Here is a 27,525-nt window from a genome sequence, read left to right as displayed (position 1 = left end):
CCAAGATCAGGGAGATGTTGGGGCGGGAGAGGGAGGTGTTGGGGGGCAGTGGAGGTAGGTGGGAGGCTGCGGACCCCTCACTACCTCTTCCCTTCCCCGCGCCCCCCACACGCCCCACAGGGCGGACATATGCCCAGCCATGCGCCATCACGTCCCCTCCCCGCGCCCTCCGGTGAACTGGCTCAGCTGGAGAGGCGTGTGTGGCCACAGGAAGGGGCCTCTCACCTGGCGCCTCCATCGCAGTCTCCGCACTCCCCACTCCCCCCATCAGCAAGCCCTCGTCTCGGGCCCTGCTCCGTTTCTCCGCCCCAACCCACAGGTCCAATACACTCCACTCTTCCCACACATCTTCACCTCTCACCCAGGACCCTTGCACCATAAGGCACTGACGCCCCTGTGACCCCAATTCACTCATCGCCCTCAATGCCCTCGACGACCCCTACCGCCCCCAGACCCGCCCCACAACACCATCCTTCCCTTCTCAACGTCTCACGCATCCCACGCTATCACTGACTCCAACCCCTCACCTCTCCTCTCCGACCACCTCGTCCCCCTGTCCACCCACCACCAAAAACCCCCACCCCTCACCCTTCGCTCCTCACCACAACCCCGACACCCCCTCCTCTCCAAAGTTCTCACCCTGACTCTGACGGCGTGGCTGTTCTGTTCCCTGCAGGCGGGGGTCGTGAGTTGGGGAGTGGTAAACGTGTGTAAAGGCAACAAGCCCGACTGGGCCAACGCCCGCGATTTCCACGTTAACCTGTTCAAGGTGCTGCCGTGGCTGAAAAAAACGCTAAAGAAACAGATCTTCATCGATTAGGAGGAGGGATCCCGGCAGGGGCTTTAATCCAGCGTCATACTGACCCTGAAAGTCTCTCCTCACCAACCTTCTCCCCTCCGAAGGTTTCGCTGCTCTCCACCTTTCATCTCCCTGTCCCACGATGGGAACTACCCCCCCCCCCCCCCAACTCCCTCTCTACCTTCCCACGTGTTTCTCAGCACGTCCCCTGATCCTGACACGCTGCAAGATGTGAGCCACTGGCCTTCCTCCGCTCGCTTGTGGAGATCTTTGTCCAGGGAACCTGAATCTCGGAAGCTTCGTAATTCCTCGGTGTGTGGATGCCACTGTCACGCCCTGCCTTAGGTATTAAGCACTGTAGAGACTGGAGTCGGCCCTGGGGTAACTGCCCATTCTGCCCACCACAACGCATCCCACCACCTCTAAGTGAATTTTTATTCCGAGCCATTGTTGAAAGATTTCCAACATCGACACGCAATCCTCGGTGGAAAGCGAAACAAGGTTAACGTCTGCGGTTGAAAGCTCTTGGTTAAAAGGGTCTTTGACCTGAAGCCTTAGCCCGGTTTCTCTCTCTGCAGGTGCTGCCTGACCTGCTGAGTGTTTCCAGCATTTTCTATTTTTATTTCAGATTTCCAGCATCTGCAGTTTTCTATTTTGATTTCCATACAAAATCCTTCCCTTATCACACTAATAAAGTTCAAATGGTCGGTTTGACGGTTGCTTGTCTTTCTGATCTAAGAGTGGTTCCTCTGTCTCCTTGAGTAGGGTCCTGCGGTGGTTTTGGTTGGTTGCGGAGGGTCAGGGACGGACTTGGCGCGGCCTGGAAACCAACAGTCACTGGTGCTTCCTGAAGCCGTCGAGCAGACGGTGCAAGGTGCAGCCTGTCACTGAGCTGGAAATGGTGCAGAGAAGATTCATGGGGGTGTTACCGGGGCTGGGGGCTGTACAGAGAGGGTGGACATGCTGGGACTTTTCCCTAGAGCGCAGGAGTCTGGGGGCAGACTGTATAGAGGTTTATAGAATCGTGAGGGACGTAGATCGGGTGGATGGTCAGTCTTTTCCCCACAGAATCCAGAGGGCAAAGGTTTAAAAAGGACCTGAGGGGCAACTTTTTCACACAGAGGGTGGTGGGTATATGGAACGAGCTGCCAGAGGAAGTGGCAGATGCGGGTACAATTACAACGTTTAAAAGGCACTCGGACAGGTACATGGATAGGAAAGGTTTAGAGCGATATTGGCCAAATTCAGGCAAAGGGACAAGCTCAGATATCTTGGTTGGCATGGACTAGTCGGGCTGAATAGCCTGTTTCCGTGCTGTACAACCCTGTGACTCGATGACGCCCGAGACTCGGCCTCGCTGATTCAATTCACCCTCAGTCGCATTCACTGTTGACCTCCAGCTGACATGACGCGCGGGTGATTTGCCATCTCCGACCAATCACGAGCCTAACTTGACGTTGTTATTCAATAGTTGATGGAAACCAGCCAGACTGTCATCCCTTCAATGCACCCTTTCCACGCTCACTCATTGCACGCAAATACAGCGGCCTGAGCTAGTGCTTTAACGGAGCAGAGAGAGAGAGAGAAACAGAGGAGGTGGTGGGGGCGGGGGGCGGGGGTCACGGAGGGAATCCCAGAGCTCTGGGCTGGTAGTGGAGAGAAGGGTATCAGAACTAGCAGGGAACAGACACCTCGGAGAGTAGTGGGGTGTAACAGAGATAGTGAGGTGTGTAGGGGCCGGAGGGGGTAACAGAGACAGGGAGGCGTGTAGGGCCAGGAGGGGGTTACAGAGACAGGGAGGGGTGTAGGGGCCGGAGGGGGTCACAGAAATAGGGAGGGGTGTAGAGGCTGGACGGGGTTACAGAGATGGGGAGAGGTGTCGGGGCTGGAGGGGTGACAGAGTTAAGGAGGGGTGGAGGGGTCGGAGGGGGTTAGAGATAAGGAGGTGTGGGGGCAGGAGGGGGTTAGGGAGTTGTGTACGGGCTGGAGGGGTTTAGGGAGAGGTGTGGGGGCAGGAGGGGGTTAAGGAGGGGTGTAGGGGCTGGAGGGGGTTATATATAGATTAGGGGCCGGAGGGAGTTACAGGGAAGGTCAGGTTGTAGGTGTGGGACAGGTTACAGAGATAGGGAGGGTGTATGGGGATGTAGGCGTGCAGAGGGTACAGAGAAGGGACAAGAGTTTTGGAGTGGAGGCGTTGCTGGAGAGGGAGCTGGGGGCGGCGGCGGGCAGAAGGGCCGTGGAGGTCGGGGACGGTGAGAGTCAGACCTCGGGCCAGCAGTGTCCTGTATGACGTACTGTTGGACATTCAGTGACCTTACTGTTTAGATTGTGGACTCCGGTATTTACACGGTTTACCCATTAACCACGCTCAATGACAAGTTCTGTCCCTACAGTCCCAGAGAGAAGCATCCGCGGCCTCGGAATGGCCTCGCTGTCTGTGTCCGAGTTTTTCCTCCTTTTCCTGCTCCCTGTTACTGTACGAGGTGAGTGTGTCGAGCCGGAATCTTCTGGCAATGTGTACTGTTGCCTCGGGTAATTTCACCACCACCCGGTGAATATTCACCATCTCGGAAAAAGTGTGTGTGTGTGAGTGTGCGTACGTGCGTGTGCGCGTGTGTGTGTGTGCTCTTCACGTGTGTGTGTGTTTTTCTGTCTGTGTCCGTGTGTGCGTTTGTGTGTGTTTACCTGTATGTGTGTGTGCGCACACGCCTACGTGACTATATCTGTGTGTGTGTGTGGTGTGCGTGCGTGCGTGCGTGTGTGTGTGTGTATGAGAGAGAGAGAGAGAGACAGAGACAGAGAGAGTGTCACAGAGGGTGTGTGGTGTATGTGTAAGTGTGTGTGTTCCTCTGTATTTGAGAGCGCGTGTGTGTGTGTGTGGTGTGCGTGTGAGTGTCTGTGAGTGTGTGTGGGAGTGTGCGTGTTACTGTGTGTCTGGGTGTGTGTGGGTGTGCGTGAGTGTGTGTGTCTGTCTGTGGTGTGAGTGTGTGTGTGTGGTGTGTGAGAGTGTGTGTGAGCGTGTGTTACTGTGTGTGAGTGTGTCTCTGTGGTGGTGTGTTTGTGTCTGTGTGCCTGTGAATGTGTGGTGTGTGTGAGTGAGTATGTGTGTGTGTAGGATTGGGCATGTGTGTGAGTGTGTGTCTGTGTGTGTGAGAGAGAGCGTGGGTGTGTATCTGTGTCCCTGCGTGTACGAGTTTATGCATGTGTGTGTGAAAGAAAGAGAGACAGAGAGTGGGTGTGCATGTATCTGTATACGTGTGTGTGCTCCTCTGCGCGTGTTTGCATATCTATGTATCAGTTTCTCTGTGTTTGCATTTGTGTGTGTTTTCCTGTATGTGTGAATGTCTGCGTAGGTGTGCACACACCTGCGTGACTATGTCTGTGTGTTTGTATGTGTAAGAATGTGTGTGTGACAGAGTGAGAATGTGAGTGTGTGTGTGGTGTGTTTGTAGGTGTCTGTGTGTGTTCCTCTGTGTGTGCGTGAGAGAGAGTGTGTGTGTGGTGTATGTCTGTGTGTGTGAGTGTGTGTCTGTGTGCATGTGAGTGGTGTGTGTGTCTGTCTGAGTGTGTGTGAGTGGTGTGTGTGAGTGTGTGCTACTGTGTGTGGTGTGTGGCGTGTGTGTCTGTGAATGAGTATATATTTGTGGTGTGTAGTGTTTGTGTGTGTGTGTGTGGTGTGTGTGTGGTGTGTGTGTGTGTGTGTGTGTGTGTGTGTGTGTGTGTGTGTGTGTGTTGGTTCCATTCCTGCCCCTGTGTTCCTCTGGGGAGACTCCGCCGTGTTGGATCAGTGAGTGAGGAGGCAGATTGCTCTGGAACCAAGTCTGTATTGGCCTTTCCGCCTCACCCTCTGCTCTCCCCTCCCCGGCTACAGGTGACCTCCCCGATGGAGCAAGCTGTGATCCCAGCGTGAACATAACCGGGGGCACGGTGACCCTGTCTAATGGTGTGGCCGTCGGCAGCGTCCTGAGGTACATTTGTCCTCCCGGCTTCTATCCGCATCCGACAGGGAGCCGGACGTGCCAGAGCAGCGGCCAGTGGAGCACCATGAGAGATTCGCACAGAAGGATTGTTCAAAAGGCCATGTGCAGAGGTGAACAGCTCCGTCACTCCCCTCGGGATTCTGCCATCACCGGGTGAACCGTGCGCGCACCGCCCCGAGTAACAACGGGTCCAGGCTCCCAGACAGACAAAGGCACCAGGCACGTGTCTCCTGAGCCCCTACCGCCACCTCCACAGGGACTGAGGCCGGTAACCGTCCCCTGACACTCCCTGGCATTGGCATTGCTCAGTCCTCAGACACTCAGCTGGGTGTTGCCAGGACTCGAGGGCCTGAGTTACGGGGAGAGGTTGGCCAGGCTGGGGCTTTATTCCTTGGAGCGTAGGAGAACGAGGGACGACCTTATAGAAGTGTTTAAAATTATGAGGGGCATGGATAAGGTGGACGGTAACAATCTTTTCCCCAGGGTAGGGCAGTCCAAAACTAGGGGGCATAGGTTTAGCGTGAGAGGGGAAAGATTTAAAAGGGACCTGAGAGACAACTTTTTCACGCAGAGGGTGGTGTGTATATGGAACGAGCTGCCAGAGGAAGTGGGTGAGGCAGGTACAACTGCGTCATTTAAGAAGCACTTGGATAGGTACATGGAGGGGCGGGGCTTGGAGGGATATGGGCCGAACGCAGGGAATTGGGACTAGCTGGGTGGGCACCGTTGTCGGCATGGACTGGTTGAGCCGAAGGGCTTGTATCTGTGCTGTGTGACTCTATGACCCTGTGGATTCATCCATGTAAACACTGTGTCTACAAGAGCAGACAAGTTCCACCATCCACAAGAACACTACCCGCTTGCCTGGGTGAGTCAAGCTCCAATAAATCTCAAGATCAACACCACCCTGGACAACATAGCCCGCTTAATTGGCTCAACGGTCTGTAATTACACGGGGCCTTGGTAAAACCGCATCTGCAGTACTGTGCATGGCTTTGGTGTCCTTGCCTAAGGAAGGGAAGAGTTGCCGCAGGAGTGCCGCAAATATTCACTCGACTAGTTCCAGGGGTGGAGGGGTGGCTGCGTGAGGGACCATTGGGTAGACCGGGTCTGTACTCTGTAGAATTTAGAAGACGGTAGGGTACATGTCACTGAAACATTGTGTACAAGGCCCGACAGGCTGGATACGTTGACAACGCTTCACATAGTTGAGGAGTCCAGGAGAGGCAACAGGATGTCAGAATAACCCACAGCCCACGGGGCCGAGATGGAGGGAGATTTCTTCACTCAGGGGGTAGGTGAATCCCTGGAGTTCTCCCCTCGGAGGGCTCTGGAGGGTCGGTTCCTGAATCCATTCAGAAAAAAGATCGAGAGATTCCCGGACATCCGGGGTAAATTGGTTGATTATTGTCGCTTGTACCGAGGTACAGTGAAAAACTTGCCTTGCGTACCGTTCATACAGATCAATTCATTACACGATGCATTGAGGTAGTACAAGGGAAAACAACAACAGAATGCAGAATAAGGTGTTACAGTTACAGAAGAAGTGCAGTGAGGCAGACAATAAGGTGCAAGGTCACAACCAGGTAGACTGTGAGGTCAAAGAGTCCATCTTATCATACTAGGGGACCGTTCAATAGTCTTATAACAACGGGACAGAAGCTGTCCTCGAGCCTGGTGGTACGTGCTTTCAGGCTTTTGTATCTTCTGGCCGATGGGAGGGGGGAGAAGAGAGAATGTTCGGGGTGGGTGGGGTCTTTGCTTATGCTGGTTGCTTTACCGAGGCGGCGGGAAGTGCAGACAGAGTCCGTGACAGGGAGGCTGGGAACGAGGGATCGTGTTAGGCAATAGCGCTGCGGTAGATCAGCAGTGGCAGAGCAGGCTGAGAGGGGCCGAATGGCCTCTTCCTGCTCCCATCTCGTGTGTTCTGACGAGAGTTTCCACCAGTTCCCGATCTCGCTACTCGTTGTACTTGCAGGATTTCGCTGCCCAGCTCCTTCGATCGAACACGGGACCTTCTTCCCGTACCGAGCGTCGCACGCTCCGGGGGACACGGTCAGTTTCGTCTGCGACGACGGCTACCAGCTGCTGGGTTCGAGCAGCCGGACCTGCCTGTCCAATGGACGGTGGAACGGGAGAACGGCCGGCTGTGAAGATGGAAGTAAGTGATCTTGGTTGCCGAGAGCCGGGCTGACGTTGAGCGCTACTCCCGGTGGTGGGGGTGGGGGTGGAGAGCTGCGGCGGACCCCTGGACTGCACGCGTTAAACCGGGGGGAGGGGTGGGGGGGGGGTCGATTCCACACAGTGGTCCTGCTCCTCCAGGCCAGAAGGTCAGCGTTCTCCAGGTGCATATGCGTGCACTGTATACCGTATATTCGGTGTATATTAGCGCTGTATATGATGCATAAATACCGTATATTTGAGCTATGTGCCGCACGTTGCTGTTGTCGACGTGCTATGGTGCTGTACATTAGCGCACTTTATACCGGATGTCAGTGCTGCGTGTTGTGTATTGGTCGTGTGTATTGGTGTACTGGGTACTGGATGGTGTGTTGTGTATGGGTGTTGTGTATTGGTGTACTGTATACTACATGCTGTGCTGTGTATTGGTGTTGTGTACTGGTGCACTGTATACTGGATGTTGTGTTGTGTATTGGTGTACTGTATACTGGATGCTGAGCTGTGTATTGGTGTTGTGTACTGGTGTACTGTATACTGGATGCTGTGCTGTGTATTGGTGTTGTGTACTGGTGTACTGTATACTGGATGTTGTGTTGTGTATTGGTGTACTGTATACTGGATGCTGTGCTGTGTATTGGTGTTGTGTACTGGTGTACTGTATACTGGATGTGGTGCTGTGTATTGGTGTTGTCTACTGGTGTACTGTATACTGGATGTGGTGCTGTGTATTGGTGTTGTCTACTGGTGTACTGTATACTGGATGTGGTGCTGTGTATTGGTGTTGTGTACTGGTGTACTGTATACTGGATGTGGTGCTGTGTATTGGTGTTGTGTACTGGTGTACTGTATACTGGATGCTGAGCTGTGTATTGGCGTTGTGTACTGGTGTACTGTATACTGGATGCTGAGCTGTGTATTGGCGTTGTGTACTGGTGTACTGTATACTGGATGCTGAGCTGTGTATTGGCGTTGTGTACTGGTGTACTGTATACTGGATGCTGAGCTGTGTATTGGCGTTGTGTACTGGTGTACTGTATATTGGATGCTATGTTGTGTATTGACCCCGTCGGCAGTAACTGGATGCACTCCCTTCTCTCGTTCAGTGGACACCTGCCCAAATCCCGGAATTCCGCCTGGAAGCGTGAAATATGGGAAGAATTATGGCGTGGGCGATAAGGTCCGATACCGGTGCCAGGGGGAGCTGATCCTGATCGGCTCTCCGGAGAGGGTCTGCCTGGAGTCGGGCGAGTGGACGGGCTCCGAGCCCAGCTGCCAGCGTAAGCCAATGAGAGCGGCGGAAGGCCGCCACACACTGCCGGGCACGGTGCAAGGGTTGCAGTCTCCTGCCATGGGTTTGGACTTCGAGCGCAGTGGATAAACATCCCGACTAGACACCGATCCGCGGGGCAATGGAGGGAGGCAGGACACTTCCTGGGGCAATTCGATCAGAGCCTTCTCTCCTCTACCGAGAACCGCGACCAGGAGAGGGTGGGTTCTGATCCATTCATTCATGAGGTGCTGGTAAATGCATCTTATTGCCCATTCCGGGTGGGGGTGGAGGTGAGGCAGGGATCTCACTGGGACATCTTGGTCTCGAGTCAACGACGTGGTAAGGATGGTCCATTCCTCCCCTGAATGTTTCCCATGAATATTCCTCAACCCCATTCTCCCGTCCTCTCCCCATATCCCTTAACCCCCTCACCAACCAAGAACGGGTCAATCTCTGCCTTAAACACAACCAATGACTTGGCCTCCACAGCCGTCTGTGGCAATGAATTACACAAATTTACCAACGCCCAGCTACCATGAATCTAATTCCAGGTCTGTCTCAGTCTCCCTATTTCCCAGCTGCTGGGATGCGGTTTGAACACGGAGCTCTGAATTATTCCCCAAACAGCTTCACCTCTGGTCCGGTAACAGCAGTGTGCCCACAGATCTACCGGGTCCAGGCGGGGAGGGATTGGTTCGGAGAGGATGGGGAGGATGAGGTGAAAATGAAGAGTAATTTCTCAGGGCTGGGGATGGATGCGATATTCCCGCAGCTGGGTCCCGTGGGATTACCGCTCCGGGATAAAGTTCCCCTCTGATGCGGTGCAGAATGATCCATGGTCTGGGATCCCGGCCAACTACACGCAACACCTACAGGACTAAGTGTCCCACATGTGAGAGATACTGGCCGAGGAGTGAGTCACCCCTAACGTTAGCAGAGACAGCAAACACTCCGATAGGACTGGGTCCATGCCAGGTGTCAGCCAGAGGGAGCACTGGTAAGGCAACTACGAGAGCACTCTGCACAGACTGGTCATCGCCCTGCAGGGAGGGAGGGAGAGAGAGAGGGGGACGGGGTTCGTCAGAACGTCAGCAGAGCTGAAGAGTTTGAGTTCTGTGGAAAGATTGTCCGGCTGGGGCCGTCTCCTCTGGGACAGAGGGGAGATGCCGCCGGGGGTGGGGGGGTGGGGGGGGGGTATGGTTACGGGAGGCTCCGATAGGGAACGGGAACAGGTCGGTAACCAGGGCCCCGGGTGGTTTTATTGACAGACGGATTAGAGGAGAGATGAGGACAAATTATTTACCTGGGGGGGGGGAGGGGGGGGGTTGGGTGTCGGCTTCTCAGTCTTGAGGGGATGGGGTCAGTCTGAGGGGGTGGGGGTGCTTGGATCTCAGTCTGGCGGTAGATGGGATTCAGTCTGAGGGTGGCAATTACTGAAGGGCTGGGGATCAGTCTGAGGGGTTGGGGTGGGAGTCAGTCTGAGGGGGTGGAGTCAGTCTGAGGGAGTGAGAGTCATTTTGAGAGGGTGGGGGTTAGTCTGAGGGGCTGAGGTGGTATCTAGTCTGATGGAGTGGGGAGGTGAGAAGGGGATGGGAGTCAGTCTGAGGGAGTGGGAGTCATTCTGAGGGGGTGGGGGTCAGTCTGAGAGGGGTCTGGATCTCACTCAGAGCTGGGTGGGGGTGGTGAACCAATCCCCCGATGAGCCCGTGGTGATCCCAGGGCCACGGACGGAGAGTGGGGAGTGGGCGGTTCTGGACCCGAATATTCGACCTGGGCGCCGACGCTGGGCCCCATTGCACTCACATATCTGGGTGGTCCCTCCCCCGAGCGCTGGGGTCAACTGGATTCTCCGACCCCCACTGGATTTTTGGTGGGGGGGGGGGGTACTGAGGCGACAGAACCAAAGCAGAGAGAGGGAGGTGGCAGTGAATGTCACAGGGGCTGGAGGGGAAGAATGGCCGTCTGATGTACCCTCTCTTTCTCTCTCTCTCTTCCCGTTCAGACAAGCATTCCTTCGACCTCCCTGAAGAAGTGGCGACGCATTTCTCTTCCTCCTTCTCCCTCCTGCTGAGTGAGTCCAAGGAGGAGAAGGTAACTCCGGGTGAGTCGGCCCGGGCCAACCGCCCGCTCCCAGCCTAGCCCAGCCCAGCCCAGCCCACCAGCGAGTCCAGCCCCCACGCTGCCAGCGGGAGCAAGAGCCGAGGCTTCCGCTGAGCCGATGTCGGAATCCGGAGCTGGGCATAAAACCTGAGCCTGTCGGAGAGGGAACGAAGATATTGTGAATGGGGTGGGGTCCGCTGTACTCCAGGGGACAACGCCCCCGCCGAGAAACAAACATTCCCAGGATGGGATAGAAACGGGCGGTCATTGCTTGGAGTGTGACAAGGCCGTGTAGTTGACCTTGAGCTGGTGTGAGCCCCCACAGCGCTGTTGGGGCGGGAGTCCCAGGGTTTAGGCCCAGCGGGCGGCGAAGGGACGGTGTGGGTCCCGGAAGCGGTGGCCTTCCTCTTGCGCCTCCTGGCCTTGCCGGCGGGTTTGGGGGTGCCGCCAGAGTCGCCAGGGCGCCGATTGTGGAGGGAGCGAGTCTTTAGGGTGGTGGGTGGGGTGCCAATGAGTTGGGATTGTGTGGTGTCGAGTTTCCCAGGTTTGTTGAAGATATTTATCAATGGGGACACTCCTGACTGGGGCCTTGTAGATAATGGCCAGGCCTTGGGCTCACCACAGACACAGTGGCAGTCTCAGGCGTTATGATGCTGGTTCACTCCGAGTCATTTCTTTCCTTTCACAGCTGAGGTCGGCCGGAAGATCAGCCTGAGGCAGGATCAGAAGCTTCACATATACGTCCTGTTGGATATCTCCGGGAGCATTACGAAGGACGAGTTTCAGAGAGCGAAGGAAGCCCTGAGCAAGTTCATTGACATGGTGACCACCTCAGCTAACACCGGTCGGATCAGATCAGGCAGCCAGGGCTCCGGGAGCCCAAGGCGCAGGAAAACCTCTCCTCACCACGTGTAGTGGGGTAGTGGTGGGGAGAGAGGGTAACGGAAGGGGTGAGGAGAGAGGGAGGGGCAGACATAGGGGGTGGATCGGGCATCTGGACAGCTGTTAATACAGGCCAAGCCTTTCACAACCGCAGGGGTTTCCTGGGCCGGGAAGCAGCTGACGGGTGACAATGTCCGCAGGGCGCGGTCCAGAGGAATCTTGGCTGCCTGATCCGATCCGACCGGTTGGGGGGGGGGGGGATGTAATCCGGGGAGATCCCGGACAGGGAGGGGAAGGGTCCAAGGGTAAATACTCCCAGAGGCTCAGTAAAGAGGGTGGGGTGGGAAGGTGGGGGGCCATCTCCACTGGGCAGGGGGCTAATATGCCCATAATTGGGCGAAGGGGAGGGGTCCCTGGTGTGAGCCCAACAATTCCTCATTTGTCCATAAGTAACCCCATTGCTGATCCTGGGAGCCGACAAAAGAGGCGTTAGCGGGGAGGGGACATGGGGTGGAAGGAGGTGGAGGGAGAGGGGATATTGGGGAGGGGGTATCCGGGCACTTCTGACCAAACGGCCCCTCCCACAGATCAGTCGCTTTGAGGTGGGCGTGAGGTTCGGGATCCTGCTCTTCGGCTCCCGGACCCGTATGGTCGTCAACCCCGCTGATGAGGAGGCCGTTTACTCCCAAGAGGTGTCCAATATCGTGTCGGAGATGAAGTACGACGGTGAGTGACGCTGCGGAGGCGTGGGAGCGTCGGCTGCTTGCGCGACAGTTGTGTCCCTGCCCCGCCCTCTGCCCGTACCCCTAGTCTAACCCAGTCCCTGCCCTCTGCTCCTTTCCTGCCCCATCCTGACCCTGCACCACACTCTGTCCTGCACACCACGCCGCTGACCCTCTCCCCCGCGCCAGTGCACATCCCTCCCACCAGCGCAACACCCCTGCCCCAACCAACGCATCCTTACTCCGGCTTCATCCCCTGTCCCTCACACCCCGTCTTCCACCCGACCCCCTACCCCCGTCCCATCTTCTGACCCACGTGTCCCAGCTGGTTCCCCAGCCCTGACTGAAACGTTCTTTTACTGCCCGCTGGTACTTGCCCGAGTTACCCTCAACGTGGGCTTCTGCTCACCGTCCTCTCTGCAGGGGGGAGCGGTTCCTTCCCATTCCCCTGCCCCTGTCCCAGAGTAGACACCCCCAGCCCAGACAGAACTGGCCCTCTCCAGCCCCGCGTGGCCTCGTAACCACCTTCTGCTCCCGTGTCCGGCGCTGCCCCCCCTGACCAGGCCACACCTCTCCCGCTGAGACTTGAAGACCTTGTCCGACTAAAGCTTCCCATCCGTGCCCTAGACTACGTGGTCGACACAAACATGGGGACTAACGTGACCGGAGCTTTGAAAAGCGTCTACGAGAGGATGAGCTTCGCCCGGGCAGCGATGAAGGACAAGCTGTCGGAATGGAATGAGATCCGCCATGTGATCCTGATCTTTACCGACGGTGGGTGACTACCTCCTGCGGACCAGGAACCCACCTCCCCCGGTATCTGGGCGGCAGCTTCCTTGGCCCCCGACGCGTGTTCCATTCTCTGCGGCACCTCCCCTGTGACTGACATTCCCCGTCTCTCCCACTCTTCAACTTGACCTTCCTTACTACCCCAGATTCCCAAGCACCCAGTTCCCGCTTTACGGCCCGCTCAATGCCCATGTCCCGGGCAGACGAGGCAGCCCATGCCTGCATGCAGCGAGACCTGGGCAAATGACATTTGCCCAGGCACTGACCATCTCCGCCAAGGGAGAGACCAACGAACTACCCTTGATGTTCATTCTCATCGCCGAGCTCCCTGTCATCAACACCCATTCAGCCGGGGGCTACTGCGGACTGACGGCGGGGGGCTGAGCGTGGAGCGGGGGGGTGCGGGGAGCAGGCAGGGAACGGGTAAAGCTGCAGCGAATAACCTGGCTCGCCGGGGCGAATCGGAAGAGCAAGGAGCGTGTTTGAAAGGGTGGAGAGTGTTCGGCGGGGGTGAATGGGCTGTCATGGGCGGGGGTTTGTGGGCGTTAACGTGTGGGACTGGCGTCGGGAGGTTAGACAGTGGGGCAGGCGGCAGATGGTGAAGGTTGTCCTGCCCGAGGTGTGGAGTCACGTTGGCAGAACGCACCAGGGCAATGTGTGCGTCCGACCTCATTTGCCGCCTTCCCGTTGGTTCCAACAAGTGACCCGTGTCTTGCAGGCAGAGCCAACGTGGGCGGCTCACCCGCGCCGATGATGAATCGCATTCGGAGTTTCCTGGATATCGATAATTCCCGGGAAGACTATCTGGGTAAAAGAGGCGCCGACAGAAATTCGGGAGGGAGGGGAGGGGGTGCAGATTCGGGATGGTGCGCCTCTCCGAACCGCACTGAAGCCGGAGCTGATGCCGTCCCGGGGAACTGTTCACACCAGGACCACCTAACTGTTCATCACAACCACCCCGCCCCCCCCCCCCCCCCCCCCCCCGCCATACACACACATCCTCTGTCTAATAAGAAACGGGAGCAGGGGTCGGCCACTCGGCCCCTCCAATCTCTCCGCCTTTCAACAAGATCAGGCGTGATCTGATCCGGCCACACTTTCCCACCTGTGCCCCATATCCCTCGACTCCCCCGCCCCACCTTTCACAGACTGAAATCTGTCCGTCCCCACTTTTCCACACAGAAGCAACAGTGTGTGGAACGAGCTGCCAGCGGCGGGTTCAATTACAATGCTTAAAAGACACTTGGACAGGTACACGGGTAGGAAAGGTTTGGCGGATATTTGCCAAACGCAGGCAAATAGGATTTGCTCAGGTAGGGTTAAGGTCCCCACCCTAATCCCACCCCCTTCCCCACCCCCTTCCCCACCCCACCCCCACCTTCGTCCCTCCACCACGCTTCTTCTCTTCCTCCCTTTCCTAGCCTCTTCTCCCTCTCTCCTTCCCTTTGACCCATCCCCTGGTGGACCTGCTCTCCCCACCCCCCCACACCTGCCCATCACTATCTCTCACCTGCATCTACCTATCGCCACCCTGTGCTCACCCCGCCTCCCCTCTTTTGTCCACCTATCACTGCTCTGCTTTTCCCTCCTATATATCGGGTTCCCCTTTTCCTATCTTCAGTCCTGAAGAAGGGTCCTGACCTGAAACATTGACCGCCTGCTTTTCTCCACGGATGCTGCCTGGCCTGCTGAGTTCCTCCAGCATCATCGTGTTTAACTCAGATAGGCACCTTGTTCGGCATGGACTAGTTGGGCCTAAGGGCCTGTTTCCCTGCTGTATAATTCTATTGTTCTATGGATATATTCCCGACTCCCCCCTCCACAGCTCCCGGGGAGAGAATTCCGGAGACTCGCCTCAGACCAGCACACTACAGGAAGGGCCTGACTAAACCAGAGAGGACGTGGCAAAGCTTCACAAGGCTGTTGTTCGGATTGGAGGGCTTGAGTTATAAGGAGAATGGACAGGCTGGGACTGTGTTCCCTGGGGTGACGGAGGCTGAGAGGTGACCCTGATAGAAGTTGATGACATGCTGAGAGGCACAGGGAGGGTAGACGGCCGGAGTCTGTTGCCCATGGTAGGGATGTGTAAAACAAGAGGGCGTGGGCTTGTGGTGAGAGGGAGGAGGCTTGAAGGGGATGGGGGGGGGGGTGTAAATCGAGGAGTGGTTGGTATCTGGAACGAGCGGCCAGAGGAGACGGTGGCGGCAGGAACAGTAATAACATTGAAGGTGCATCTGGACAGTTACCTGATATGGAATCAATGGCAAGTGGGGTGAGTACAGATCGGCCTGATGGTTGGCGGAGAACCGGTCTCTAACTCTACAACAGCACCCGTTCTCCTGAAATTATACCCCTCAGTGTGGATACTGCACTGGGAAACGGTCCTCTCAGAACAGCAACCCCCCCCCCCTTCCCCCCCCCCCCCCCCCACACACACACAGCTCTCTTCATACATCAGCTCCTTCTTCCCGGGAATCAACCGTGTGACCCTCTCCGCACTGCCCTCGTTAGATACGGAGATCAAAGCCTTGGCCTCAGAGCGCCCTGTCGCCCTGTGCATGCCCCACCTGTGGACACGTTCATGGTCCTCCTGACTGCGTGGGTGGGAAGGCCGGTTCCATGTTCCCCACAGCCTGCAGTCAGACACGTCTGGTCGCCCCTCACCTCAGCCAAATGTCCGTGGGTTCCGCTGGGGTGGTGGAGGGGGCAGCCAGTTCTGCCACAGTCTAGGTCAACTGGAGCCCGGGATGTGTGAGCAGGCGGGGCCGGTGGTTCTGCCTCCCTCAGCACGCCCGCTGTCTTGCAGACGTCTACGTGTTTGGACTTGGAGACAACGTGGACAAGGAGCAGATCAACTCCGTTGCGTCCAAGAAGACCAACGAGAGACACGCCTTCTTCCTGGACAAGGAGGAGCTCGACACCGTCTTCAGCTCCATGTTGGGTAAGGAGACGGCTCGGCCAGGGGTCGCTGGGAGGGGTCCCAACAACGTGCGCCCTGGGTCGGGGCTGCAGCGCTCAGTTACCGGGGAGGGGCTCCCTGGGGCCGGGAGTGCGGGCAGACCGTGAAAAGGGGCGGGCGGGGGTAGGACCGTTGGAGGGAGCACCGAGGGGGCGCCGCTCTGGGAAAGGAGGTAATGAGGGAGCGCCGCAATGAGAGACGGAGGGACACCGAGGGGTGGTAACGGCGGACCACCGCGCTACGGGGTGCGGCGGAGAGGGAGCGCCCCGCTGCGGGGTGCGGCGGAGGGAGCGCCCCGCTGCGGGGTGCGGCGGAGAGGGAGCGTCCCGCTGCGGGGTGCGGCGGAGAGGGAGCGCCGAGGTATTTTATCCAGTGCTTCCATTACCAGACCTCTCGTCAGTGGGAAATCTCTGCGGATTCGCCAACAAGAGTTTAGTTGTGACCGATCAGAGCTCCTACCCGGGTTCGCCGACATCCTCCACGGCAAGAAGCCGGTGAGTCTCAGCCGTGGATCCCGGGACGGCAGCTCTGTCCCGCCGTCCCATCCGGAGCCCGTGTGTCGCATCCACCCCGAGGCTAACTGGTCTGAATCCGGGATGGACAGAGAGGAGGGAATGGGAGAGAATGGGCGAGAGAGGCAAGGAGAGAGAGAGAAGGAGAACGAGAGGGAGAGGGAAGGGGGCGAGAGAGGGGGAAGGCGGCGGGAGTATGGAGACGGGGAGAGGGAGGGAGGGCGGGCGGGCGAGAGAGGTAGGAGGGAAGGAGAGTGCAAGGTGGACGGGATGCAGAGAGGGTTCAGGAAAAGTGGCCAGGACTGGGAGAGAGAGGGGGGAGAGCGGGCGGTGGAGGAGGGAGGGAGGGAGGGAGGGGCAGTCAGGGTGACAAGCAGACTCGGCGATGCAGAGGAGGGAGGGGGAGACGGTGGGGGGGGGGTATCAGTAAAGTTGCCAGGAGGTGTTTCCCAGCCGGGCGCCCACCGGCCCCCTGCCCTCTGACCCTACCCACTAGTTTACTGCCCTCTGACCCATGCCCACTGCCCTCTGACCCACTGCCACTGATCCCTGCCTTCTGATCCCTGCCCACTGACCCTCTGATCCACTGACCCTTAACCACTGAACCCTGCCCCAGCCCACAGAGACCAGGAGTGTCTGATCTCCCGTGGGGGGGGGGGGTGGTTTGGGGGTGAATCTTTGTACCTCCGTGAGTCTGACGGTGACCCCTCCCCCCACCCCTAACAGGACAGCCGCTGCTCCGGCTCCGTCGTGGCTCCGCAGTGGATTCTGACAGCGGCTCATTGTTTCGGGAATCTGGCGGAGGACGGTCCCGGCGTCCTGTCCGTACGCATGGGTAAGGAGAGGGATCGCCGCGGCCTGTGCTTTTCCTACCGTAGGGGCCGGGCCGACGGAGCGCCGCAAGGGGGGGGGGGTGCGATCCGAGGGAGCGCCTCTGCGGTAGGGCCGATTCTGAGGGAACGGGAGCTCTGCGGATGAGGGAGCGCCGCGATGCGGAGGGGTTGAGGGAGCGCCGCTGCGGTAGCTTCCGAGGGAGCGCCGCGCTGCAGAGAGGATGAGAGGGAGCGCCAACGTGGGATAAGGGGTTCCGAGGGAGCGCCGCGCTGCGGAGGGGGTGAGACGGAGCCCATAGTGCGGTAGAGGGTTCCGAGGGAGCGCCTCCTGCAGAGTATGAGAGGGAGCGCCAACCTGGGGTAGGGGAAGTTCCGAGGAAGCGCCGCACTGTGGTCGTCCCCAGACACGCTCACGCCTTCCATTTGAACGCCGTCCCGCAGGGAGTTCCGACAAGGTGATGGTGGCGGTGCAGCGGGTCATTGTTCACCCGCTCTACAACCTGACCAGGAAGGCCGCGGAGAAGATCCGGGAGTTCTACGACTATGATGTGGCCCTGATTAAGTTGGCTAGAAGGCTGAATTTCACAACGCACATCAGGTACGCGAAACGAGACCTGGCCTTTCCCGTTCTTCCGTCCCGTACAGTCTCCCGCCACGCTCCCCGCTTCGCCTCCTGTCGACAGGGACCCGGTGCGCCGCTCCCTCCCTCACATCTGAGCTGAGGTACTCAGGTCCGGCTCTCTCTCTCTCTCTCACACACACCCATGGACATACAGAGAGAGATACACAAACAGGCACACACACCCACAGACACGCACTCAACACACAGACACACGCACACAGATACACACGCACAGACACACATACACCCACACGCACATGGACACACACACGTACACACATGCGCGCACACACTCACGTGTACACACACACACACACACACACACACACACACACAAACTACGGCAACGACCTGCTGGAGGGACTCAGCGGGTCGAGCGGCACCTGTGGGGGGAAGGAACTGTCGCCGTTTCCCGCTGAGCCCCAGTGTCCGGAATCTATAGTCCTGGAGCCTCCGCACACAAACTGCACAGGAGGTGGGGGCGGCAGTGCCGAAGGAGCACGGCATCGTGGATGGGGCAGCGGCGAGGAGGCGCCTCACTGGGAGAGGGACGCTTGTGAGGGAGCTCCTCACTGTGGGAGGGGCAGTGCCGAGAGAGCGTGGCGCCAGGGAGCGTCTACCCTCCCATGGGCGGGCCTGGGCTCTGGGACCTTGTGGACCGTGTTGTCTTCAAGATCCGTTTCGCCTTTCGAGCTGAGGCTGGTCTGGAGGCGAACGCCGCCTGCTCTGACCTCTCTCCCTTCTTCCGTTCGCAGACCCATCTGCCTGCCGTGCACCCAGGAGACCAGCGTGGCTCTGCGCAGACCGCGGGAGGGAACGAGCTGCTCCGATCACGGTAAACTCAGTCCCGCTCCAGCCTCCGCGCTCCGTGCCCCCCGTTAACCAGTGGGTGATGGGGTGTAACAATAGCTGCAGCTGTACAGCTGTTGTGGGATCACAGCTGGACCACTGGGCAGTTTCGGTCTCCGATGTTCTGCGGGGTGGTTCCATGAGGAGAGGTGGGGGAGATCCGCCCGAATTCACTGGGATGTTGAGGGACGGGGGGTGGTCTCACTGACACACAGACCCTGAGAGGGACAGACAGGGCGGGCGCTGAGAGGGTCTTTCCTCAGGCTGGCAGTTTGGGACCAGCAGTAACGGACTCGGGGCGAGCAGGAATGGCTGTGAGATCTAAGCAAGTCACTCCCCCCGGAGTGGATCCGGGGCTTGGGAGGGGCGGAGGCATTCAGGGAGCGAGGCAATGATTTGGGTTGAACGGCCGCGATCTCCTCCTCCCGTTCCCAGTTCTTCGGGAATCGAGGACTCGGAACAGAAACTGACCGCAGGTGACGGCAAGGATGTTGCCGGGACCCGAAGGACTGAGTTATAGGGAGCGGTTGGACAGGCTGAGACTTCATTCCTTAGAGACGGAGAGCTGATCGCATAGAAGTGGATAAAATCACCAGGGGCATAGATAGGGTGAACGCACTCAGTCTTTTCTCCAGGGTTGGGGAATCAAGACCTAGAGGGCACAGGGAACCCAAGGGGCAACTTTTTTACACATAGGGTGAAATGTGCGTGGAACGGGCTGCCCAAGGAAGTGGTTAGGGCAGGTACAACAACAGATTTGATAAGACACTTGGACAGCTCCATGGATGGAAAAGGTTTGGAGGGATGTGGGTCAAAGGCGGGCAAATGGAACATCTCGGTCAGCATGGACCAGTTGGGCCGAAGGGCCTGTTTCCGTGCTACGACTGCATGACTCCGGGAAACGGCGACAGAGGAGCTGCTCGCTCGCCAGGCCCCGGGATGAGGATCATAAGATCCTGTTGTCTCCGCGTCCTTGCATCGGCCGTGACACGGATCTAGCGGGGAGAGGGCGACCCTCTGCCCAGGATCAAGCCGTCGGTCCCTAACTCTCTCGTCACTCGCCACCCTCCCCCCCCCCCACCCCCTTCACCCAGGCTTCCCCACTCCCCCGACCCGCCGCCAGTCCTTGGCGCTCTGCCGAATGCAGCGATGGATATGGAGCGGTGCGGCAGATCTCCCCGAGGGTGGTGAGGTGGGGGCGCTGACAGAGATCAGGGGATATTGTGAAATGGAGATTAAACCAGGAAACGCTGGGAACACTCAGCGGGTCGGGCAGCGAGGGGCAAATCTGCCCCTTCCTCCGGCCCACCGCCTGATCTCTGTAACCGCCTCCTTCTCGCCACCAGTTCTCTCGATATCCATCGCTATTCCAGGCCGCGATCTGATGCGGCACGGAAACAGGCCCTTCGGCCCAACTGGTCCATGCTGACCAAGATGTCCCACCCACCGCCAGGAGTGTGCGCGGCCGGTGCTGTGAATGAGGTGGGCGGGGAATGGGCGCGCTCCTGTGCATCAGTTCCAGGGGTCTAACGAGAGGACTGTTTGTGGGTCCTCACTGACTGCAACAGGGCATAGACCCCTACACCCAGGTGCCCAACTCCCCAGCGAGACCTGGCAGGGTACACTGGGAGCGTGTGAAGTCCAGGGGAGGGCCGAGAGGGGTGTTGGGACGCCGCGCTGTGGAGCACGGTTAGGATGTGTCGCAAGTGTCACCGGACACCTTAATAACGAGAAATTCGGTCCCGAATCCACTGTGGCCGATGGAGAATGCAGTGATAGCACGGAAACAGGCCCTTACGCCCAACCGACCCGTGCCGACCAAGATTCCCATCTAAGCCATTCCCAGCTGCCCGCATTTGGCCCGTATCCCTCTAAACCTTTCCCATCTATGGACCTGTCCAAGTGTCTTTTAAGTGTTGTTACTGTACCTGCCTCGCCCACTTCCTCTGACAGCTCGTTCCATGTACGGACCTATGAGATCAGGTGATAAAATTAATCTGAAATAAGATTTCTCGTCTGAATACGGAGATCTTGAAGATGTTAGATTACTCCAAAATACAATTACAGATACGATCACAGCATTTAAAAGGAATTTGGACACGGACTTGGATAGGAAAGGTTTAGGATAGCCTTCACGGTCAGCATGGACAAGGTGGGCCGAAGGGCCTGTTTCTGATCTCCACAACTCGGTGACTCTGCGACAAAACGGCTCTGGTTCCCAGCGGGAAATGCCCCGACTCGGTGACTCCGGCCCCACCGGTAGAAGCCCTTCCGACGGGCGCAGCGAGAACCGGTGTTCGGGGGCAGGGCGGGAGGAAGGCGCGTCCCTGAACTCAGGGCACGAGTGGGGGATCCCGGGGATGGGGAGACGATCAGAGATGTTCCCACGGCCAGCGAGAGATCCTCAACTCTACCGCCTTCCGCAGAGAGCGAGCTGCTGCCGGCGGCCGGAACGGTGGAGGCAAAATTTGTCCGCACAGAGGGAAACAATCAGGTCCTGAAGACGGTGAAAATAAAGACCGGGGATACGAGTGGTGGAGGGCGGGGCGGAGCGGGGGTAGACCCGGTGAGGGAGGGTACGTAGGGCGGGGCGGAGCGGGGGTAGACCCGGTGAGGGGAGGGTACGTAGGGCGGGGCGGAGCGGGGGTAGACCCGGTGAGGGAGGGTACGTAGGGCGGGGCGGAGCGGGGGTAGACCCGGTGAGGGGAGGGTACGTAGGGCGGGGCGGAGCGGGGGTAGACCCGGTGAGGGGAGGGTACGTAGGGCGGGGGGGAGCGGGGGTAGACCCGGTGAGGGGAGGGTATGTAGGGCGGGGCGGAGCGGGGGTAGACCCGGTGAGGGGAGGGTATGTAGGCAGGTGGAGCGCGAGTGCAGTCGGCGAGTAACCACCGGGTGCTGGCGGCGGAGGGAGGGAGAGTTCACGGTGGTGCCGATCGATCTGTGCCCGGGGTGGGGATCGGTTGTGTGAGATCTGGTGGGAATGAGAGCGCGGAACATCGGCCGCTGTCGCCACGGGACGTGTCGGGGGCCCGGATCGAGTCCCGCTCCGGACCAAGGCTCCGGGCCGGCGCCGCGCCGTGGGCGGGGAGGTACCGGGCCGGCGCCGCGCCGTGGGCGGGGAGGTACCGGGCCGGCGCCGCGCCGTGGGCGGGGAGGTACCGGGCCGGCGCCGCGCCGTGGGCGGGGAGGTACCGGGCCGGCGCCGCGCTACTCAGTGGAGGACACAAGTGCCTCCTGGGGCGGATGTGAAACATTCCATGGTCGATATTGGGAGGAGGGGGCGGCCTCCCAGAATTGTGTACGATCAGCTCTGGATGCGAATGGACGAGGCTCGAGTAAGTTTGAGGATGACACAGAATTTGGAAGTGTCGCTGATAGTGAAGAAGGCGAGAGAAACAAAGGACCTGCAGATGCTGGAACTTGGATGAAACCCACCATGACGCTGGAGGAACTCAGCAGGCCAGGCAGCATCCGTGGAGAAAAGCAGACGGTCAATGTTTCGGGTCAGGACCCTTCTTCAGGCCTGTATCTATGCTCTACTGCTTTGACTGTCACCTTCTCACCGTCCACCACATGCAGAGACTTTGCTGTATGCAAACCAACCGTGGCGTTCCCAGTATACTGCAGTCCAACCTTCAGGTGGCCGCTGCGGTCCCGATGTCAGTGCCAGCCCTGCCGCTGTTACAACGGTGTGATTTACTTTCCAGGTGCGGGCAGCGTGTGAAGGAGACGCCCTCCGTGCCGACGTGTACGTTAATGTGAGCAACGTGAGGGAGGTGGTAACCGACCGCTTTCTGTGCACAGGAGGCAATGAGGAGGCCGTCAGCTGTAAGGGTGAGTACCTTCCCCCTCCCCAGCTTCTGCCCAAACACCAGCCCCATTCCCAGTCCTACCCTTGGCTCCCTGTGGCACAAGGGCTTTCCGAGAATATCCCAGTGCTCCAAGAAGAAACCCACAAACAGTGTGGGTTCCCTGGGATTTGGAACGTTGGGTGACTTCTGATGTTTTGCTGATACTTCGGGAACCGATCTGTAGCTGGACGGAAACCAACACTGGAACTCGGATACTCAGGGGCCGGGATTTCTGGAGTGCACCTAGGACCTTTCACACAGAGCAAGAAGTGTCAAACTCTCAGAGTCATACAGCACGGAAACAGCCCTTTGGCCATCTGGTCCATGCCAACCAAGATGCCCCATCCAAGCTCGTCCCATTTGCCAGCATTTTTCCCATGTCCTTCTGAACCTTTCCAATCCATGTACCTGCCATGTGTCATTGTACCTGCCTCAACCACTTCCTCGGGCAGCTCATTTCATATACATACCACCCTTGGTGTAAAATAAAAGTTGCCCCTCAAGTTCTTGTTAAATCTCTCCCCTCTCACCCTGAACATGTGCCCTCTAAGTTCTTGATTCCCCAGCCCTGGGAAAAAAACTTAGTGCATTCACCCCGTCTGTGGCCCCCATGATTTTATCCACTTCGACAAGATTACTCAGTCTCTTGCACTCCAAGGAATAAAGTCCCAGCCTGCCCAACCTCTCCCTGTAACTCAGCCCCTCGAGTCCTGGCAACACCCGTGTGATTAGGCTGCAGACAGTGAATCTTTTCTTCACCAGGATGCTGAGACTGGAGGGCTTGAGTTACAAGGATGGGCTGGGACTGGAGCGGAGGCTGAGGGGTGACCTTAGAGAGGTTTATAAAATTGTGAGGGCCGTGGATAAGGTGAATGTCACAATGTTTTCCCCAGGGTGGGGGAGTTTAAAACGAGAGGGCACAGGTTTAAGGTGAGGGCAGAGATTTAAAGGGGACCTGAGGGGCAAGAATTTTAAAGCAGAGGGTGGTGGGTGACATGGAAGGAGGAAGGGGTGGAGGTGGGAACGATTACAATGTTTGAAAACACATTTGGACAGGTACAGACAGGAAAGGTTTGGAGGATCTGGGACAAACGCAGTAAGTGGGACTGGCTCAGGAAGACACCTTGGTTAGCATGGATGAGTTGGGCCGAAGGGCCTGTTTCCATGCTGTATAACTCTGGGGTGGGGGGGGGGGGTTGACAGGGTGAACGCTTCCCCTGGTGGGTGGGCCACACTTCACAGGCAGTGTGGTCCATTGGAAAATAGAACAGTACAGCACAGAACAGGCCCTTCGGCCCACAATGTTGTACCGACATGGCTAATCCCCCCTACCTACAGAATGCCCACATCCCTCCATTTTCCTCTCTTTCATGTGCCCATCCAAGCCCCTCTTAAAAGCCCCCAATCAATTTGCCTCCACCACCCTATCAGGCAACGCTGATACCCGCCCTGTACCTGTCCAAATGTCTGTTAAAACATTGTAATCGTCCCCACCTCTACCCCTTCCTCCTTCCATATCACCCACCACCCTGTTTTAAATCACTGCCATTCTGTGCCCCTGGGGCTGGAGAGCAGCAGAACAAGGCAGTCAGGGAGAGCAGGGGAGTGAGGTTACCTTTGGATCAACCATGGCCTTACTGAAGGACAGATCAGCAGGAGGGGCCAAGTGGCCTCCTCCTCATGACCGACTGTTAGTTGAAGGCTTCTGACACCCGGATTCCATTTTCTTCCAACAGGAGACTCAGGGGGCCCCCTGTACGTGGGAAAGCTGTATCGGTACATCCAGGTGGGTATGCCAAACTCCCTCGCCGCCGCCCCCCCACCCGCCCCAGCCTCACATTGTTCCCGGGATGAGGGGCTTCAGTTGGGGAGGGGCAGTGAAGGGAGAAGGTGGCATCAGGTGGGGAGAACCCACTGTGCCAGGCCGGGCGATCCATGAGTCAGCTGGTGGGGGCGAGCTGGTCCCAGAACCACTGCGGTCCCTCTGGTGAAGCTGCTCCCACTGCACTGCTGGGGAGGGAGTCGCGAGGTTCAGACCCAGCCAGGACTGGGGAGGGGAAGTCACCAGTGGTGGTGTACCCCCTGTGCCCATCGCCCTTGGTGACAAGCGACTGAGATGTTGGGAGCTCAGGGCACAGCACGAGCTGCCGGGTGAAGCAGCGTCTGTGTGTGGGGGGAGAGTGGACAGTCGAGGTTTGGGAACCCTCCACATCGCTGCCCGACCCACTGTGTCCCTCCAGCACCTCACTTGGTGCTCCTCATCCATTTGCTGGGTGTCTGGGGGAACATGCGGGGCTGGCCTGGTCCACCACAGGGCAGACACAGGTGGTGGGCAGCGTGAGGGTTCACCGACTCTGTCCTCTCTCTTCCTCTCCCCCCCACCCCCCCGATTATAGGTGGGCGTCGTGAGCTGGGGCGTGAAGGACGTCTGCAGGGCATGGCGACCCCCACCCTACGCCAGAGACTTCCACGTCAACGTGTTTCCGGGTGCTGGACTGGCTGGGGGAACATCTGGCTGGGAGCGTGCGCTTCCTGCAGCCCTAGGCTAAAGCGGCCTAGGGGAGCACCACTGCTGCCCCCCCCCCCCGACCCCCTGGTCCCTCACTACCCCCTCCCTATTGGACCCCGACACCCACACAGGGACATCACCCCAAGCCTGGTCACCAGCCCTCACTCCCCTCTGTCTCACAGATTAACACAACCCCCTGCCCCTGGTCACTCATCTGTGATGACAGCAAATATAGATTCATACAGGACAGAAACCGGCCCTTTGGCCCATCTCGCCCATGCTGACCCGGACCATCAACATTCATCCAGTTGCCCACATTTGGCCTGTATCCCTCCACACCTTTCCTGCCGAAGGAGCTGTCCAAATGTCCTTCTACCGTTGTCATTGTACCTGCCTCTACTGCTTCCTGTCACTGATCGCTCCCACCCCTCACATCTCCTTTACACCTCCCCTCTCACCTTAAACCTGTGCCCTCTAGTTCTGGACTCCCCACCCTGACAACAAGACCCTGACTATCCCTTCTGTCTACACCCCTCTACAAGGTCACCCCTCAGCCTCCCACGTCCCAGTGAGAACAGTCCCAGCCTGTCCAATCTCTCCCTGTAACTCCAGCCCAACATCCTGAGGAATCTCTCCTGCACCCTCTGTCACTACCCCATCCTTCCTGTGGTGTGGGGACCAGCACTGTTCGCCATGCTCTAGGAACAGGCTCCCCCCACTCCCACACCCCGTTAAGGCCTCTCAGAACCTTCCCAATTCAGTTAACTCTCCTTGCACTGTCCCAGAGGAGACTCCCCCAGCTCAACAGTTCCCCCACCCCCACAGCTGTAAGCCTCCAGCCCTGCGTCTCCCTCCACACTCCCATCCTGTGGTGTGGAGACCGGAACTGCACACAGTGCACAGTTTCTGCGTGTTTTCCATGCCGTTGTCTCACGGAGACGGGACAAGGGTCTCTCCCTCCACCCAGGGATGCCCAGATGCACATGGGACACAGCTGACGGCGAGACACACAGTGCGGTCTGGCTGTTTATTTACATTGGGGGGTGCAGCAGCTGTCTGTGTGGGGGCTCCGGTCACTGGGTGTAGAGGCTGGCAGCAAACACAATGTCCCTCTTGATCAGGTTGGAGGCTTGCTCCATCTTGGCATTGAGGGTGGGGTCGCCGATGATGCGGGCAGCGTTGCGTACGTCGCGACAGGTCTCGTTCGCCGCTGGATACAGCGCACGATGATTCCCTCCTGCACGTCTGTCAGCCTGGTGATCCGGCGAAGGGCTGCGAGTAAGCGGGGTGGGGGGGAAACCAGGGTCAGGCAGGACTGGAAAGAACGCCCCAACCGCTCGGCCTATCATATCCCTCCCAGCCCAGAGAGCGCGCTCCCCAGTTTAACACTTCCCAGCACCAGGTCCAGAGTCACAGCGTCACAGAACATGGAAACAGGCCATTCAGCCCAACTGGTCCCTGCTAACCAATATCCAAGCTCATCCCATTGGCTCATATCCTATACGTGCAGGCCATGGCTCCAGCTCACGCCCAGCACTCATTACACCTGAGGCACTCACCCACCGAACTCCTGAGCCCCATCTTCCTCTGGGGGAACATCTCCCCTCCTCTCCCCCTTAACCCCACCAATTATCTTACATCTCTGCTCCCTGTGCTGAGGGGAACAAGGTCTTTCTTCTGTTGTGTATGACTGTTCACCATGTAATACACCTTGATTAATGCCACCCCACCCCACCCCCACCCGTTCCAAATCAACCCCAGCTTCTCCAATAATCAACTCTGTGCATACAAGTAGTTCTGCTATAGTTTTGTTCCGAAGAAATGTCACCTTATAGAAAATCACATGGTAAAAACATGGGAAAAAAGGGGCTGGGTAGTTTCAGGCTCACAATAACAAAGTTATTTTCCCTGTAGAATTTCCAAAAATTAAAGCATTTTTAATAGCTATAAGCTAACTCTACTAAAGGCTGTATGTTATATTGCTTAATGGAAATGTCAATAGAAGTGATTGCTCTTCAATTTCCAAAGTAACTCTCTTTAAGTGGCCTCCCACTGTGAAACTAGCAGCCTGTGCACTTAACAGACAACAGTGTCTGATTACTGCGGGGCTTGTTCATGTTATAATTAATTCAGACCACTCAATACAAATAGTGATCTCTAATTCATCAAGGGCCTTATAGCAGAACCACCTGTATTGGAAATCTGAAATAAAATCTGAAAATGCTGGAAACACTGACAGGGTCAGGCAGTGTCTGTGGAGAAATAAGTACAGAGCCAATGTTTCAGGGAGAGAAGAGGCAGAGCCTGTGGCAAGGTGGAGACAGAGTGAGACTGAATGACCAGTAATGGTGGTGATAGTTTGTTAGTTCCCGCTGAGGTGTCTGCAGGTATATACAGAGGGTGTAAGCAAGGACAGAGGAGGGAGGAGCAATGCTGGAACGGTGAGACACCCAGATTGGGGCTCTCAGAATTCAGAGGGCTGAATTGTGGTTAGCTCAGACCATCAGCATCAGTTGCCGTGTGTCGGACAAAGTACCTAGCGGTACTGGAGCAGTGTACAAAGTACTGGGAGCAGTGGGTACAGCTCGGTCATACAGGGAGGATGCAGGAGCAGCTCAGGAAGAGCAGGGCGGAGAGGGCAAGGGAAGGAATTCCAGAGCTGGGGCT

At 57.7% G+C, this 27,525-nt stretch overlaps 2 protein-coding genes across 2 annotated transcripts in view; one reads left to right on the top strand and one right to left on the bottom strand.

The window, feature by feature from the left end:
• Nucleotides 1–2,881: 2,881 nt before the first annotated feature.
• On the top strand, nt 2,882–25,919 carry LOC127585916 (complement factor B-like). The gene is given in 20 exon segments (XM_052043659.1): nt 2,882–3,282; nt 4,671–4,889; nt 6,758–6,940; nt 8,064–8,237; nt 10,233–10,331; nt 11,019–11,152; nt 11,800–11,938; nt 12,562–12,708; nt 13,442–13,531; nt 15,530–15,664; nt 16,071–16,142; nt 16,145–16,176; nt 16,921–17,029; nt 17,469–17,625; nt 18,405–18,484; nt 20,925–21,028; nt 22,206–22,332; nt 24,086–24,135; nt 24,746–24,829; nt 24,831–25,919. Coding segments are annotated over 20 exon segments (2,310 nt in total). The 5' UTR covers nt 2,882–3,170; the 3' UTR covers nt 24,894–25,919.
• Nucleotides 25,920–25,922: 3 nt separating this feature from the next.
• The window catches only part of LOC127585937 (helicase SKI2W-like), a 45,454-nt gene continuing 43,851 nt past the window's right edge, over nt 25,923–27,525 (bottom strand). The window contains 2 exon segments of the mRNA XM_052043691.1: nt 25,923–26,065; nt 26,068–26,111. Coding sequence (XP_051899651.1) covers nt 25,932–26,065; nt 26,068–26,111 — 178 coding nt within the window. The 3' untranslated portion in view covers nt 25,923–25,931.

The sequence above is a fragment of the Pristis pectinata genome, chromosome 34 (genome assembly GCF_009764475.1).
Source record: "Pristis pectinata isolate sPriPec2 chromosome 34, sPriPec2.1.pri, whole genome shotgun sequence".
NCBI lineage: Eukaryota > Metazoa > Chordata > Chondrichthyes > Rhinopristiformes > Pristidae > Pristis > Pristis pectinata.
This window is presented reverse-complemented; position numbering and strand designations above follow the sequence as displayed.